Source organism: Rhinichthys klamathensis, unplaced genomic scaffold (assembly GCF_029890125.1).
Source record: "Rhinichthys klamathensis goyatoka isolate OS25496 unplaced genomic scaffold, OSU_Roscu_1.1 h1tg000656l_1, whole genome shotgun sequence".
Lineage (NCBI taxonomy): Eukaryota > Metazoa > Chordata > Actinopteri > Cypriniformes > Leuciscidae > Rhinichthys > Rhinichthys klamathensis.
In genome coordinates, this window is record NW_026607099.1 from 22,598 (window position 1) to 40,849 (window position 18,252).

The 18,252-nt window shown below is 36.0% G+C and overlaps 2 protein-coding genes across 2 annotated transcripts in view; one reads left to right on the plus strand and one right to left on the minus strand.

Annotated features, from left to right (window-relative positions):
• Positions 1-18,252, plus strand: part of nrn1a (neuritin 1a) — a 70,419-nt gene that overhangs the window by 18,943 nt on the left and 33,224 nt on the right. The gene's annotated exons all lie outside the window — the stretch shown is intronic.
• Positions 15,243-18,252, minus strand: part of fars2 (phenylalanyl-tRNA synthetase 2, mitochondrial) — a 179,522-nt gene continuing 176,512 nt past the window's right edge. Inside the window, exon 7 of the mRNA XM_056241599.1 lies at positions 15,243-15,381. Within this exon, the coding sequence (XP_056097574.1) occupies positions 15,243-15,381 (139 nt within the window). The remainder of the gene's footprint in view (positions 15,382-18,252) is intronic.

Below are 18,252 nucleotides of genomic sequence, written 5' to 3' on the forward strand. Positions count from 1 at the left end.
ACCAACACCCTGATGAAGGCCAGTGGGCCGACACGCGTTGGTGTTTTTTAATGGTTTAGCCCTCGATTAAATAATAATAAAGGCTTTTTTACTTTTGTAACCTACTGAGTGCCTGGACTTGGATTTCTTTCCAATGTTTATGAACATTCAACCCTTCCAAGAGCACCAGAGGATACAAGGGATACCAGCAGCGCTCCAGCTTCCTTTTTGTTTATGTTCTGTCTATTTTAATCACATTTAATGAACCAAGTATTCCCACCATTTGAATCATGTTCAAGGATTCAAATGCAACTTCCCCTGTTTGAATCACATTTATTAATCCAAATTCTACTACTGTTATTTTAAGGTCATTGATTCAAATAGCATTCCCAATATTTGAATCATGTTCAAAGATCCCAAAACTCCTTATTTGAATCAAGTTCAATGATTCAAATTGTATCACCTATATTTTAATCAAAAGGTAGCCTACTTGCCCTTCTTGAATCAAGTTCAATGAATCAAATAGCATTCACACTATTTGAATCATGATACAATTTCAAAATCTACTTATTTGAATCAAGTAAGTTCAATGATTCAAATTGTGTTTTCACTTTTTGAGTCAAGTCCAATAATTTAAATAGCATTCCCAATATTTGAATTATGTTCAAAATCCCAAATCTACTTATTTGAATCAAATTCAGTGATTCAAATTGTATCATCCATATTTTAATCAAAAGTTTCTTCCCCTGAAAGTGAAAATAGTATTTGAATCATTGAACCTGATGATGTAGCAGTCCAATGATTCAAATGCTATTTTCACTTTCTGAGTGAAGTTCAATGATTCAAATTGCATTCCCACTATTTGAATCATGAGCAAAGGTTCAAAATCTTATTTGAATCAAATTAAAATATTGAAGTAGTTTTTTCTTTCTTTTTGAGTCAAGTTTAATGATTCAAAGCATTCCCAATATTTGAATCATGTTCAAAGATCACAAAATCTACTTATTTGAATCAAGTTCAACGATTCAAATACTATTTTCACTTTTTGAGTCAAGTTCAATGATTTGAATTCTACTCATACTATTTGAATCATGTTCAAAGATCCCAAAATCTACTTATTTGAATCAAGTTCAACGATTCAAATACTATTTTCACTTTTTGAGTCAAGTTCAATGATTTGAATTCTACTCATACTATTTGAATCATGTTCAAGGATTCAAAATGTACTCATCTGAATCGAGTTCAATGATTCAAATACTAAGCAACTTTCACTATTTGAGCTGTTCAATGATTGAAATGCTTCACTGCCTTTGAATCGAGTTCAATGAATGAGATACTATTATCGTCTCTCCTGTGAATCTATCTCTTCGATTGTCTCTGAAGCTATTATTTATTTATTAAACATGTATTATTTATGGTTTATTTTAATAGAACCAGATAAAACTGAAAACAACATGTTAGTAGGCTATCTGTGTATATGTAGCGAAAGCAAAGTTAATTCATCCATTTATAAACTACAAAAATTTGAAACAAATTTAAGAGAAAAGAAAAAGTCTTGAAAAAAAAAAGAGTCTTACTTATGACAATGTATTATTAGAGAAATGATAGAAGCAGATGTCATGCACGGCTCTCACTTGTACGAGCACGCGGCCCGGGACTTCCATCGCAGAATTGGCTGACAGTCAATGAACTGACAGTCAAAGTCAAGGAACTTCTTCTTTGAGTGCAAGACCCTTGAGGTTTGGAATAAATTTCTTTAGTCTTTCCATACATATTCACAGCCATATCCACACTCTAAACGCTAGCTTGGCTTAGAGATGCACTCATAAAATCTGAATACATGACCGATACAGCGTGCACAAGATTCGTGGAAACTCACATAATATTCTGCTTGACACCGAAAGCCAAGTTCAGACTGGCACAAAAAGGTGCTATTATGTTTCTGACATCTTCAAAAATATACATTTTAAAGCAGAGTTCAAATGTGAGTTTAAATATAATAAGCTTTTTTTATAGGAAGAATGGAAAGTTTAAAAATCAGCTTGTGAGAAATGTCATTTGACATAATCGCTAAGATGACGGCAACTAAAAAAGAAGAAAAAAGTTTTTAAATGTGTTCAAAGTTTTTTTTTTTTCATTGCTAGAGTCAAAGAAAAAATCACATCTGATCATGCAGTGTCACAATGAAACAAAACGTGTAAATACTATTTCTGAGGAGGCAATATGTAATATAATGTATAATTTATAATGGTATCCTGTTTCCCAATGGCTGTTTCAAGTCAGTTATTATTCTTTACAGTTATTATGTTTGTTCGTTAATTCCCCAAAGTAAATAAACTGTACAAACTATCAAAATTGGGGAATTTGAACTGGAGCATTCCTGCACCCCCCTAAAAAATGACCAGTTCTGAGAAAATCTCTGCATGTCTCTTTATTTGCAGATATTTGGTTTGGTTAGGGTGGAAAGATTCTCAAAACCCAAAATGCTCACAATTTATATTTGTTAATCATGATTGTTTTCATTTGAGAAATGTGAGTCTGCTTGCAAAAAGAGAACGCAGCAGAGCTCGTAATAAAACAAGAACCAACATCGGCTTGGCTTTTCAGAGATGACGAGCGATGTTTTATTACTCAACAGAGTAAAGTTAATATTAATTGCTATATCTAGCTCTTTAACACAGTTCATTGTAAAGCATTATTGTGAAGGCTCATTTCATTATGGATGTTGTAGTGCTGTGCTGGAATATTTTTTTTTAAAGAAGTATATACTGTCGATTAACTCTTTCCCCACCAGCCTTTAAAAAAGAAAAAAGAAGTTGCCAGCAACCGCCAGCATTTTTTGGTAATTTTTACAAAACTTTCATGGCCCCCAGAATATTTTGTTGTATGAATATTTGAACATTCAATTCTTTAAAAGAAAGAACAGATCCTCTGCTTAAACAAAAAAAGTTTTATTCTAGCTTCATGCATTCATTTTTTATCAGCACTTGAATATGGGTGTTTCATACAAAAAACACCATTTGAACAAAAAGCTGAGAAAATGTAAAAAAAAAAAAATCATGAGCATAATGCTTTGATCGCTTGTTTTTGTTACTTTTCTGTCTGCGTTTCGTTCAGGAGATTCTCTAGATTCTCAGAAAATGCATAACAGCGCCTCCTACCGTATAACAGTAAAAAACACAGAAAGCGTAAAATACCATCAATGGCAGGGAAAGAGTTAATAGGTATTTCTAAAATCTTCAGCAAGTCAGTTTGAGATCCTTTCCATCTAAACTGTTATATCTCTAAAACCTAGCAGTGAATGTTTTATGAACAGTAGAATAATCATATTCATCCGCACAGTCGCACAGAGATAAAGCACAACCAAAACAATGTTCTTCCAAAAAATGCAGTTTTATTTTTTAACCGCTAGAGGGCCAAAAGTTACATAACCCAATGCAAGTTAATGGAAACATCGAATGAAAAAACATTTTCAGGATAAAAATGCACATGATTATCTTTTGCCTAATCATTGCTTTAACATGCTCATGTTTCTGCTTAAATGAATACGATAGGTAACCTGTCTTAGAACTGGTCATTTCTGATAACAGATGGGCTTAATTATAACGTAAAAACATGCATTTTTTGTAAAGTTGTTTTGAAACTATATGTATTGTGAAAAGAAACAAATTTGAAATGGAAAATGAAAAAAACATCCAGGCCAACGATTATGCCTAATTAATCAAGAGAAGCAAAAAGCGTGATCACCATTCAAAATGAATCGTGCAGACTATAAACTATTTCTGAGAAGGCATTATGCGCTTTATAGTGATGTAATATAATGTTACTTAATTTTTGGCTTTCCAATGCAAACATTTTGTGTTCAGAGTTATTATGTGTTCCTTAATTCACAAAAGTATATGATTTTAAATCATATTAATATGGCCATAGGTTTTTTTTTTTTTTTTGGCAATAACAGTCCTACATTTTTAAGCTTGACTAAAGTTTCCAAATACTGTATGTTTCAGGTCCACCAAACACTGGAAATGATGCATCACTGCTATGAACAGGTTTTGGGAAGTGCCTGAAACATGATCGGTTGTAATGTTATTACAGGTTTTTCCTCCTGACAAGCTCTCAGGATCCTTTATGGCCATATCAGATGCTTATGACAAACGAACAGTAGGCCTACCGCTGTCCTCAAAGTCCTCCGGCCTGCTAAACGCTTGTGCTGTAGTGTGTGACTTTCAAGTCTCTGAAACCAGTTCAATAAATCTTCCGTCTCAAAGAGAGACTTTAATTTTCTGGACCCCTCTCCATGTCTCTTTTCAGCTCTTGTTTTTCAGATGACACAAGCACAAAACAAATAGCCCAGGAGTACCCGAGAATGAAATATAACAAGAGAGCACTCGGAGAGCGGTGAGAAATAACTTTGTGACATACACACAGCGTGATGCGCCAACCCTTGACTATCTGGAAGATCTGGGCTACAATTCACAAAGGCCTTCCTCACACACCTGAAGTGCTATTAAGTCTAGATTCATGGAGGCGAACTCAGACAGAACGAGCCCTCCTTCAAACACACTGACAAGAGGAGCAACTTAAACATCTATTGTTGAACGTTGTAACAAAAAGTGAAGAGCTGAGTGCAGTTCTCACACGAGACGACGCTAAAGTAGCTCTGTCCACATGACCATTGTCCATTCATGACTCAAATTAGAGTCAACATGAAATCAGATTTGGCCGTGTTCTTATTTTGAGAGATTCATTGGTCACACGTATATTCAAACATTGTTTTCTTTGATTAATTACACAAAACAACAGTGTTCGAATACTAATATTCAGGACACATGATTGCGAGTGTATGAAAGCCAATTTCTGACATATAAGGAAAAAACATCATACTTTGGTATATCATAGTGATCAAAAAAGTCATAATGATAAGATAAAAAGTCAAAATTATGGCATATTTAGTCATTTATGAGATGAAAAGTGGACTTAAAAAAATTATGTAATAGCACTCAAAATTAGGATATACTAAGCTACAATTATTCGATTGAGTTTTTATAACAATTATTGTCAATTATTACGTTAGATTTAATTATTTGTCATAATTATGACTGTAACAGTTTCAACTTTTTATGCCATAACTATGATTTACCAAAGCATGATTTTAATGCTAATATGGCAGAAATGGGCTTAGTGTGATTTTATACAACATGACTTCAAGAAAAATCTGTAGAAAACGTACTGGTAATTATTCTTCCAGGACATCTGTTAAGTTTACCGACATTTCCTTTAACCTCAAAACACAATACAAAATAATGCGTAATTCAAAAAACTGGAAACACCTGAACAGTGGCGCAGATAGGATTTTTTAACTGGGGGGGACCGAGCTGTCAGCAAATGATTTAAACTCAATTCGTTATTTTGCGTAATTTTGGCTTTAACTAGTGCTCAAGTAGTTTCTTTATGTAATTTGGGCTAATGATTTGCACTAAAAAGCCATTGGGGGATTCTTGTTTGAAATCATGGATAAACAACAATGAACAAAGGCAAACAAAGGCCTGATAGTATGCCAATCACCCACCAAATCTTCATGTATTCAGCAAAGTATGTTTTATTTAAACATTTGCTTATCTCAGCATACAAAGTCTATCATTATGAACAAAAAAGCAAAGAACCTATGTGCAAAAAATAAAAATAAAATAACAACAACATATTTTCTACTGTGGCTGCCCTCCTGCAGATCCTCACTTGACTGACTAGGGCCTGCCTTACTGTCATCAGAAATCGCCTGCAGGCCAGGAGGACAACAGTTTAAATCTTATAATTTCAGTTAACCCTCTATACCTCTATAGAATGTGAATATCAATGTGAAATACAACATATTCCTGAGAATTAATGGCTAAAACTAATATTTCAAAAATATCTAAGAATAACTAAAAAAAAAAAAAATTTAAGTGTTAATTACAATTTTATTGCAATTTATAGATTAGAAATATCTTTCAAATGATGTATGACATATTAAGAAATGTTTTTCATAGCCCATAATTTAAGAATCTATATCCTCCGTTGCTCCGTACAATAAAAAAAACATGATTTCCTGCTATAAGAGGATGTCAAAAGTTTATGTAGGCCTTTATTTGTTGTTTGCATAAACCTTGCACCACACAAATTTACTTATAGTGGTTTACACGACAGTGAACATACCTCATCAATTTATACAGTACCATGGGTTAAATGATAAGATAAAACATTATTTCCTGACGACGATAAATTGTTTGATTTATCCAACCATTCTTTTTGTGTTCATTCATTATTTGTCTCTGTCCACTCACCTAAATGCATAGTTATGGTCTCCACATTTTGCTAAGTGCAAAAGCCTTATTGTCAGACTAGCTATTCCCCCAAATCTAATCTGCCACATCTGGGAAAGTCAACAGGCATAGGATACTTACATTGTTTGTTTTTTGAAAAAACGAGGTGATTGTTTTCTGTCTCTTCATTGCCTTTATGTGGCATTTATACAGTCGATTTTGTTCAGTTCAGAAAATCACCGACTCAGCTCAGTCATAGATGGTATATGATCACTATGGTTACCGGTCCGCTCCTACAGGCACGATTAAGGCAGCTACTAGCTCCTCATAGGACCCTGGCGACGTCACTCAGGAGGAGTCGTAGCACACACACAGAGAGAGAGAGTGTGTAAACGTCGGTGGCATGAAGGCATCGTGTGTTTATTGACAACAGAACGGCGTGTAGTGAGAACGTGGACAAAGTAATGGTGACCGGTGTAGATCAGCCTGCGTCTGTCCCGACCCGATTCTGAAGCAGCGGCGGGCCGGGACACTCTACTTTGGCTAATGTACATATAGCGAAAACATTGGTTAATCCTCTGTTTTACCGATTTTTGTCACCTTTTGTAGGGATAGTGAGGGGGGTACGGATCGGGTCACTATAAATCTGGGGGGGTCATGTCCCCCCCGTCCCCAGTGCCATCTGCGCCCTTGCCTGTGAAAAAGCAATACGGATATTTCCTCCATGTAATCATGGTACACTGGGCCTTGCTTTTACTTTTCAATAGACAAGTTTCACCACTTACGTCAAGTATTTTTGGTCCGCCAACAAAAACCGTTCCAAACGAAGTCAACCGTATTGAATCTCTGAGCAACACACAGTAGTGGAGTTTCGTTCCTGAACGAATAAGTGTCATTGAATGAATCGGTTCAGTGAATGATTCAACTACTCACTCATATAGACGGTTGCTCCATCCTAATTCGCCTAGTTATACTATGCCCTAAAATACTGTTTTTGTGAAGAAAAATACAAGCCTCTCCTCCATTGACATCCATTATAAAACCGTCCTCTGGTCTCCGTCCCTCTGCACTTTGGATTCTAACCGGAGAAAGTAGACCAACAAAACTTCAACATAGTATCATTTGGGACACACTAATTCTGATTTCGAATACTATTTAGGATGGATAGAATGGGAATTGGGACGCACCAGGTCACTTTTTTTCCTGAATGAATCAGTGTTTTTGAACAATTCAAGGACTCACAAAGAAAGCCTCTTGTCGCCATCTACAGGCATAAAGATGTAAACCTCTAGAGTCATTACAATTTCCCACCAATAATGCAGTCTCTTCCAAAACCTTCCACTGGCGTGACTTTAGCTTTTATAATGTGTAACAATAACCAAATAGCTATTTCGTCATTTTAGCAATCCCAATTCAACCTGGCAGGAGTTTCTGCAATTGACCGTTGACAAAGACCCGCCCTCCTTATTACTTTTGCTATGTCTGACAAACCATGGCGCTCTCAGTATAAAACGTTATATTTATTGAGTTGGCTGGTTTTATCACGCTTCAGAAAAGTTACGTCATTTCTGGTAAGAGAGCATAGTAAGCATCGGATTGAGACAGGCGTTATAATGGCCGACCCGCTGATCAGTGCCCTGAACACTGAACTATAGGGAACTGATTGAGACACAGTGAAATCAAGGAGCAAAGAGGACACCGACGACGCGCCAACAGACAAGACACAATCAAAATGTGGGTGGAACAACAATGAAACCTTATTGATTTTGTCTGCATCGGTTAGATGGTTAGTTTCATCTTTCCATTTTAGAGGCATAAGTGTGTGGAAAATATTCTGAGTCTATTCAATCAAATATTGGAATAAAGTTTGAAAGCTGATCTCCATCAGTAATTCAGGGGAGCGTTTGACCGTCAGTCGAGTGAACGCTGCAGATTTGTGTCCTCAGGCCATCGAGGGTGAGAGTGCATCCTGGGAGTTTTCCAGGAGTGGGACGGTGTGATTAATATGGGTGTCACCCGGGAGCTCCTTCCCATCTGAATAACCTCTGGGTTTAATGCGCGCTCCCGTCGCCCGCGGCTGGGGCTTTAATGGCATTATTAACCCTTTCCACCTGGATCACACATTCTTACTTACTACTCCAGACACAAGCTTGATATATGACACAATATGCCTCTGATAGAAACCATAATGTCACAATAGGAGAAGGCAGTGCCTCTCAGCTGGTGAGTTACGGAGCCCTTAAAGGGATATGGTGATTGAAAAAAATAGATGGGAGGAAAACTTATATTTCAATGCTTTTATGTTCTCTTGCAAATGTTTGCGTCCATCCGAGAACTCAAAAACCTATTGATTTCTTTGCAAGCGAACACAAAGTTTCTTGGAGGAACGCAAAGCTTTTGCGTGAGAACGTGAAAGCATTGAAATATATTTTTTCCTCCCATCCCACATTTTTCCACCACCACATTGCTTTAAGGCTCAGTAGGAGAGTTGTAGGAAATGGTATGCAGAAACTTGATAGAAAGTAACAATTCTAAATGCAGCTAACTAAATAAATGTATAAAGTTAGGATAGCAATTTGAATTGGCATATCAACTTGATCATGGGGTGAAAACATTTACCCTATCTTGCTATTTTGGAACAAATTCATCCGTCACTGATTACACTAAAAAGTGTAATGCTGTAGGATTTAATTTGAAACAATTTGCACTCTGAAACTGCACAGATAACCTTATTTCACAAATAATTACAAAGAAATGGCAAGCAACACTTTAGATTAAGCATGACATTTCCAGTATTTTCTGTTTTCTTTTTTATTTAGAATATAAATAAATACAAATATATATATATATATACACACACACACTCGCCTAAAGGATTATTAGGAACACCTGTTCAATTTCTCATTAATGCAATTATCTAATCAACCAATCACATGGCAGTTGCTGCACTGCATTTAGGGGTGTGGTCCTGGTCAAGACAATCTCCTGAACTCCAAACTGAATGCCAGAATGGGAAAGAAAGGTGATTTAAGCCATTTTGAGCGTGGCATGGTTGTTGGTGCCAGACGGGCCGGTCTGAGTATTTCACAATCTGCTCAGTTACTGGGATTTTCACGCACAACCATTTCTAGGGTTTACAAAGAATGGTGTGAAAAGGGAAAAACATCCAGTATGCGGCAGTCCTGTGGGCAAAAATGCCTTGTTGATGCTAGAGGTCAGAGGAGAATGGGCCGACTGATTCAAGCTGATAGAAGAGCAACTTTGACTGAAATAACCACTCGTTACAACCGAGGTATGCAGCAAAGCATTAGTGAAGCCACAACACGCACAACCTTGAGGCGGATGGGCTACAACAACAGAAGACCCCACCGGGTACCACTCATCTCCACTACAAATAGGAAAAAGAGGCTACAATTTGCAAGAGCTCACCAAAATTGGACAGTTGAAGACTGGAAAAATGTTGCCTGGTCTGATGAGTCTCGATTTCTGTTGAGACATTCAGATGGTAGAGTCAGAATTTGCCGTAAACAGAATGAGAACATGGATCCATCGTGCCTTGTTACCACTGTGCAGGCTGGTGGTGGTGGTGTAATGGTGTGGGGGATGTTTTCTTGGCACACTTTAGGCCCCTTAGTGCCAATTGGGCATTGTTTAAATGCCACGGCCTACCTGAGCATTGTTTCTGACCATCTCCATCCCTTTATGGCCACCATGTACCCATCCTCTGATGGCTACTTCCAGCAGGATAATGCACCATGTCACAAAGCTCGAATCATTTCGATTTCGAAAGCTCGGTTTCTTGAACATGACAATGAGTTCACTGTACTAAAATGCCCCCCCACAGTCACCAGATCTCAACCCAATAGAGCATCTTTGGGATGTGGTGGAACGGGAGCTTCGTGCCCTGGATGTGCATCCCACAAATCTCCATCAACTGCAAGATGCTATCCTATCAATATGGGCCAACATTTCTAAAGAATGCTTTCAGCACCTTGTTGAATCAATGCCACGCAGAATTAAGGCAGTTCTGAAGGCGAAAGGGGGTCAAACACAGTATTAGTATGGTGTTCCCAATAATCCTTTAGGTGAGTGTATATACACACGTCATTACATTTTTCTTTGATTGGTCCGTCTACTCCTTATACTGTCTCTGTGTCTCTGACCTTATTTATTAACATATGTCCATCTTGTAAAAACATATAGGGAGAACATAAATTGCTTGCATAGGACACACTTATAGAGTCATGACAGATGCAAGTCTGAGGATGAAAGCTGCTCTGTGGTATATGATGCAGTACACTATATTTGCGATATATGATTTCAAACATTTAATACTACTGGTCAAACCAATGAAAATGTGACTTTAGCATCAGTATAAACTTTTTAAACACATCATAGAATCCCAGATGTCAAAAGTTAAGTGCCAGCAGAATCTAATCATGCTAGTTCGTCCATAACTTTTACTATGCAAACTGTATTTTTCCCTTGTTTGACCGCTTAATGGCTTCACGCTCATTTCATTATTTTTACGACGAGAAGACTTAAGAAGACTGTGTGATCCTGAGGAAGAGAAAATTGCATTTCCTTTGCAAGAAAATTGGCTGTAAAGACCTCCGACATGAATTCCCAGCTGAGCTGTTGCACTTTGCCTGAGAGGAAACAATAAAAAGGGATTTCAAATTTATCAAATCAGATTTTTATGTATTTGTGCACATCTTTGAGTTTTAATAAATGGCAATACATAAACACCTGAAATTTCAACCATTTTTTTTTTCTTGGTTCCATGAGGCTTCAGTGATAAATGGAAACAGACAGAAATGACAAATGAGCATACGGTAACTCTTAGATAAGAGACTCACAATACCAGCACAGACAATACAAATGACTTAAACAAATGTTTGTTCTGTTTTATTTTTTGTTTAACAGGGACTATGGACAGTAAGAAACTGTCCCAGCATTAGCTACAGAGCTAAATTTCATCTTTCAAATGTGTTGGTAAAACAAATGGTAAAATCATTACGCTGATCACAAGATGCACTTTTGAAATCTGGATTCTCAAAACTGAGGTTTTAAAGCACACACGTCGGTTCGAGCAGGAGTCAAGGGCCGAAACTAATTTTGATCTATTTTTAGAAATGCATTGATCTTTCATGCAGAATCTGACCCAAGTGTTGAGCCCAGCGCTGATACTCCTCCACATCACGTCAAAAAACCTCCACAAAAGCTCAATGCAAGCGTTGCTCTGACCCCTGACTTATTCCCACATCAAAGATTGCTTTTTTCTTTTCTTTTAATTCCTCTTGATTGATCCTGTCCATTTCCATGGTGTTTTCCAGCCTCTGGTGTGAGTATCGATCCGTCCAGAGCATCCTGGAATTTCTCTAAATCAAGTTGCTCTTTCTCGGAGAAACAGGAATATCAGGTTCAATTTCACATTCTCCAAATTGGTAAAAGGCTTAACTTTAACCTTCACATCACATCGCTGAGAGAAGAACTGCTTTGTGTGCTTTTCATGGATCTACTGGGATTTCTCTTGGAAACACAACATAGTGCAACCATTTTTAGATTCATTTGTACAAATTTTGTATGAAAGAAATGAAAACATCTATTCAGCGAGGACACAACATTTTCAACATTGATAATAATCATAAATGTTTCTTAAGCATCAAATCATCATATTAGAGTGATTTCTGAAGGATCATGTGACACTGAAGACTGGAGTAATGATGCTGAAAATTCAGCTTTGAACACAGGAATACATTACACTTTACTAAATATTCACATAGAAAACAAGTTTTAAATTGTAATAATTAGTACTGTCAAATCGATTAATCGTGATTAATCGCATCTAACATAAAAGTTTGTGTATATATAAATGTATACACACACATTCATACACACAAACATATAAATATATGTGTGTGTGCATGTATATGCGTGTGCACACCGGTAAATGTATATATACACACACATAATATATATATTTACAAACTTTTTTGTTAGATGCGATTAATCTCGATTATCTAGCAATACTATTTCAACATTAGTGTACTTTATACCGACCCCAAAGTTTTGAACGGTAGTGCATTTGTACAAACGAAAAAAATTTTGTTCTCTAAAACTAGTATTTAAATGAATGATCAAATCCTATCTCGCATAAATCAAAAGAAATGCATAAACGCATAAGCAGCAACCCCGCTGGACCGTCTCACGCTCGGCAAAGAGTGTCCCATTCATTCGGGATCCGAGCGCGGCACATCAAAAATTCATTACTGGATTCTAATTGAGCTTGTTCCCCAAAGGAAGATCCCTGTATTCTTTAGCCTCTCCTCCGACACATGGAGCGCACCATACGGCTCATTAAGATGCAGAGGAGTCTCGCCTGATCCAACAAATGCCATCCTGGTTGGGGTCAGTTTTTCCAATCTGTCTCAGTATACATATGAGGCAGGGCCGGGATAATGGGGATGTATTGTTCATGTTGGATCCAAAAGGGCGATCTGAAGATGAATAATATTCAGTAATCTAAAAACAAACATGACATCTAACAAACAAAAGAATGGATGAAAGGGAAGACTGGTCAAGCAAAAAAACATTCTTGGTTATTTTATATATATACAGTATATATATATATATATATATATATATATATAAAAAGACTTACTAAATAGTTGAGTATAAAAGTGTACTGTGTATAAAACAGAAATGTACCCTTTACCGTTCAAAGGTTTGGGGACGGTAAGAATTTTAATGTTTTAGAAAGAAGTTATGCTCATCCAGGCTGCATTTATTTGATCATAAATACAGTAAAAACAGAAAAAAACTGTGAAATATTATTACATTCAAACAAACTGTTTTTTTTTCAATACGTTTTAAAATGTAATTTATTCCTGTGATCAAAGCTGAATTTTCAGCATCATTACTCCAGTCTTTAGTGTCACATGATCCTTCAGAAATCACTCTAATATGATGATCTGATGCTCAAGAAACATTTATGATTATTATCAATGTTGAAAACAGTTCAGCTGCTTCATATTTGTGTGGAAACAGTGATTTTCTTTTTAAAAAAAAGTCTTACTGAATGTACACCTTTGAACGGTAGTGTTTTAATCATTTAATTTCAAAGATCCCAATTTAGATAATGATGACAAATAGTGTGTATCCGCTGAGGCTCACAAATCTCTTTCATGCTTAAATCTGTTTATTATGTTTACAGCTGTCACACACATGTTGCTATAGTCATAATTTCATTCAACAGTCATGAGTCTGATGAAGTAGGAGTGACACCTTTTTTCTGTACACATAAAACCACATCTTACGGGATATTAATTGAAAATAATTCCAGTTTTATTTTCTTGCTAATTTCTGGGCATCGGCTCATTACAGGCTCTCTCATATCTTTCTTAAGAAAACACTAATCTAGAAGTAAGGGCTCTTGTTTCCTGCCGATCATCCGGCTGGCACGGATCCAGGTGTGTAAAAGGCCTGTTTGACATTTGTGTTAAATCCGGCTGTTTGTACTATGAGTCGGCCTGTGGTGCGGGAGTGCGTGCAATCCGACCTAGAGGTTATTATGACCCAAAAAGTCATTTCAAGGTCAAATCTTGCAAGTGTTAAAGGGTTGGTTGCCCCCAAATTAATATTATGTCATTATTTGTCATTTCAAACCTGTATTCTGTTTTTTACCTTCTAGTTTCCACACAGTTTCATAGTGACCATGTCTGTCAAGCTTTAATGTACAATTAAACCAATGTAAAGTACAAAAAAAGTAGCAATATAGAGTACAAAAATGTTAATTTTAAAAGGATGGTTCACTCCAAAAAGAAAGTTCTGTCATCATTTACTCACCTTTGTTCAAAACTGATAAGACATAAGACTGACATGACACCTTCATAATCATGACATGACACGTGTCATGAATATGAAGGAGGTTTTAGGCATGTTTATGACAACTGTCATTAAGTGTCATTCGCTCAATTATGACATTTATAATGCAAATATGACATTGTTTGAAATGTCTTTGTTATGACAACTTGACATAAACCAATACATCACAACCTGTCTGTGTCTTTTTCATGACAACTTGACATTACTAAGACAACACAACCTGTCATAAACATGACATAGCAGATTAATTATCAAACTTAAGAAACCACTTAGCTTTATGGGTTAACATTACATTAAACGGTCAGGTGGTTGGTTTTGACATTGGCTGTCATGAGGCATTATAACATTTTAATGACAAATTCAATTTATACCACTGTATTTGAGGTCAAGAAAAATATTCATGACTCAGTTATAATGCCTCATAACAGCCAATGTCAAAACCACCAAACACATGACAGTTTAATGTAATGTTAACCCATTAAGCTAAGTGGTTTCTTAAGTTTGATAATTATTCTGCTATGTCGTGTTTATGACATATTTATGACAATTTATGTTGTCTTGGTAATGTCAAGGTGTCATAACAAAGACATCTCAAACAATGTCATATCTGCATTAAAAATGTCATAATTGAGCGAATGAGACTTAATGACAGTTGTCATAAACATGCCTAAAACCTCATGATTATGAAGGTGTCATGTCCGTCTTATGCACACCCCTTCAAGTAAAGTGTTACCGTATGACGTGCTTATTTCTGCCGAACACAAAAAAAAAATTTTTTTTGGTTGCAACATTCTTCAAAATATCTTCTTTATGTTCTGAAAAATCAAACAGATTCGAATGACATGAGTAAATTATGGCAGAACTATGTCTGACTTATTCTTGGCTGAACTACGCCATTAATGATGATTGTTTTCAAAACAGCTGCATAAAGATTATTCCACATTTTGCCTCTTTCTTTGCTTTGAGTCTCCAAATATGTGCAGTTGTAGCTGCTTAAAAAAAGTTTCCTCATGTTATCCGTTACCAAAGAGAGATGCGACTACATGTGAACATCATCATGATGGTCGTTGGGAAAGTTCAGAATCTGCCCTGCACTCCGAGCTCTTTCTCGGCTGCCCGCTCAATGTGTGTGTGGATAATGCGCACTTCTTCCTGGGACAGGGTCCTCTCCATGTGGCGATACTCCACGCGGTAACAGTGGCTCATTCGCTTCGTCCTAGGAGGGTAAAAAAAGACATAGTGAAAATAGAGAAAGATCATCTTAAATGTACATTCACCCAAAAATGCATTATTATTTTCTGTGTTATTTTTCATACAACAACAGATCATTGACCACGAATGACCAAAATCACCCAAAAACGTGACATAAAAACAGTCGCTAAATTTAAATTCATCTGAAGCCGTACAATAGTTTTGTGTGATGAACAGACAGAAATGCAAGCCGTTATTGACTGTCGTTATTATCTTCCCCTTCAGTGAGCTGTTCAACACTAAAGCAAATGAGTTATGAACATCAAAACCGGATCAGTCTGATTCATAAACCAATTATTCAAATCAGTTTTGTGAACTGTCTCAACCAATTCATTTAAAAGATCAGACTCAAAACAGCTCATTAATCTGGAGGCAGCAGCTCTGGAGTTTATAGCTCAAAGAAGAGGGAGATTATCAATGAGAAATGACTTCAGGTTCAGTGTGTTTCTCATGTCAGTTGCAGACCAGGCTCGTCAGAAATTTCAGTCCAATAACAAAATGTTGCTTTTTCATGTTTTCCTGTCACTTTTTTTTTGAATCATGTCCATTTGCACTAAAAGGGTGGCGTTCAGTTTTAGCGGAAACAGATGAATGTGAATCTCGAGGCACTTCGGAAATTAAATGTCCGGTTAAAGGGTTAATGTTCAGAAAATAATGTACCACCTGCACAAAACCTGACTGATAGTGTTAACAAAAGCAACGGTGAGATAAAAACACATTTGCTGAGGAAAAAAAAATATACTCTGTTTTTATGAATTAACGAGTTAATTATCTCAGAATTACGAGATCATTTTCATGGAAAAAAAGTTTTTGCTCTGTTTTCTGAATTAACGAGTTAATTATCTCAGAATTACGAGAAAATTTTTCATGGAAAAAAGTTTTTGCTCTGTTTTTCTGAATTAACGAGTTAATTATCTCAGAATTACGAGATCATTTTTCATGGAAAAAAAGTTTTTGCTCTGTTTTTCTGAATTAACGAGTTAATTATCTCAGAATTACGAGAACGTTTTTCATGGAAAAAAAGTTTTTGCTCTGTTTTTCTGAATTAACGAGTTAATTATCTCAGAATTACGAGATCATTTTTCATGGAAAAAAAGTTTTTGCTCTGTTTTTCTGAATTAACGAGTTAATTATCTCAGAATTACGAGATCCTTTTTCATGGAAAAAAAGTTTTTGCTCTGTTTTTCTGAATTAACGAGTTAATTATCTCAGAATTACGAGATCATTTTTCATGGAAAAAAAGTTTTTGCTCTGTTTTTCTGAATTAACGAGTTAATTATCTCAGAATTACGAGATAATTTTTCATGGAAAAAAAGTTTTTGCTCTGTTTTTCTGAATTAATGACTTAATTATCTCAAAATTATGAGTAACTCATTAAATCATAAAAACAGAGTGAAAAAATTTTTTTCAAGAAAAATGTATCTCATAATTCTGAGATAATTAACTCGTTAATTCAGAAAAACAGAGCAAAAACTTTTTTTTCATGAAAAAATATCTCGTAATTCTGAGATAATTAACTCGTTAATTCAGAAAAACAGAGTAGATTTTTTTTCTTCAAGTGAATGCAATGCGCTTCCGTAGAAAAGCTATACATATGCAGCTGGTTATGTGATAAAAAGGTCAAAATATTAGTTTACAAATCACGCACTATGATAAAAGTGTTTTGAAGTCATTACATACACTTAAAAAATCTTGGGTTATTTTTTTATACCCAAATCCTGGGTTGAGACTTTTGGGTTATTTTTAGGGATTATTTTTTTCAGTGTTTGAGTAGTTTTTGTGTTACCCAGATCCTGGGTCAGATATAACAACCCAGGGGTTGAGTTATTTATCGCAGGGTTTTTGCAAACTCTTTCAGGAGAGAGCAGTGGAGCTCCGACAAGTTGGTGCATGTCTTCGGTAAAATACAGGTTTGCGTACATTTTATTTGATCAATAAATTCGATATTGTGCTGTATATTGTTTAATTTTATGCAAAGCAACATAGAGGGGCGCGATGTGAGTCTACAAGCTCCGGCGCCGTTACAGTGGAAACGGAACACTGAGACTTGATTCGATTACACTTGAATTACTTCTAAATAGTTTTTACTTCTCATATTTGTTAAACGAGCTTAAATGTACACAATTTGTATTAAAAACGATATAAAGTATGATATACTGCACAACAAATAAAGGAATTCTCATGCAAACCAGTGGTTGTGTGGAGTTTAAAAAAAGTTTAGGAGATTTAAGTTAAACCATAAACCTTAATTAGTGTATGAAGTAAAAAAAAAGAAGCTATAGTAAAAATGAATCGACCCATTATGCTGGGCTAAATAACCCAATTTGCTGGGTAAAATGGAGTGAAACCCAAATTGGGATGTTTTTAACCCAGTGTTGTACAGTGCATGGAACCACACGAAAAACCACACAATAAAGAAGTCTTTATTAATCAAAAATCTGGAAAAACATGCCTCTACCTACATCTTTGCAAAACTAAAAAAATGCGCCGGCGCCATCAGATCACTTGGACGTGGCTGTGTTTACAAGAGGTAAAAACGATATAAATACTGTTCGTTTTCTCACACAAACCGCTCGTTTCGTGTCTTAGGCCATCAATGTGTACTTACATTTACGAGTCATTAAATCATGTTTAATTTGGACTTCTCTGTGCATGCTCTTTGAGGTGGTGACCATAGACCTGCATTATATGACTGACAGACAAGAACGGTTTGACCTAAAAATATCAAAATTGAAACTACTGCGGAAACAAAGACACCCACATCTTGGATGCCCTTGAGGTAAGCTAAAACATACCAAAAATTTATTTCAAAGTGAACTATCCCTTTAACCGTTCC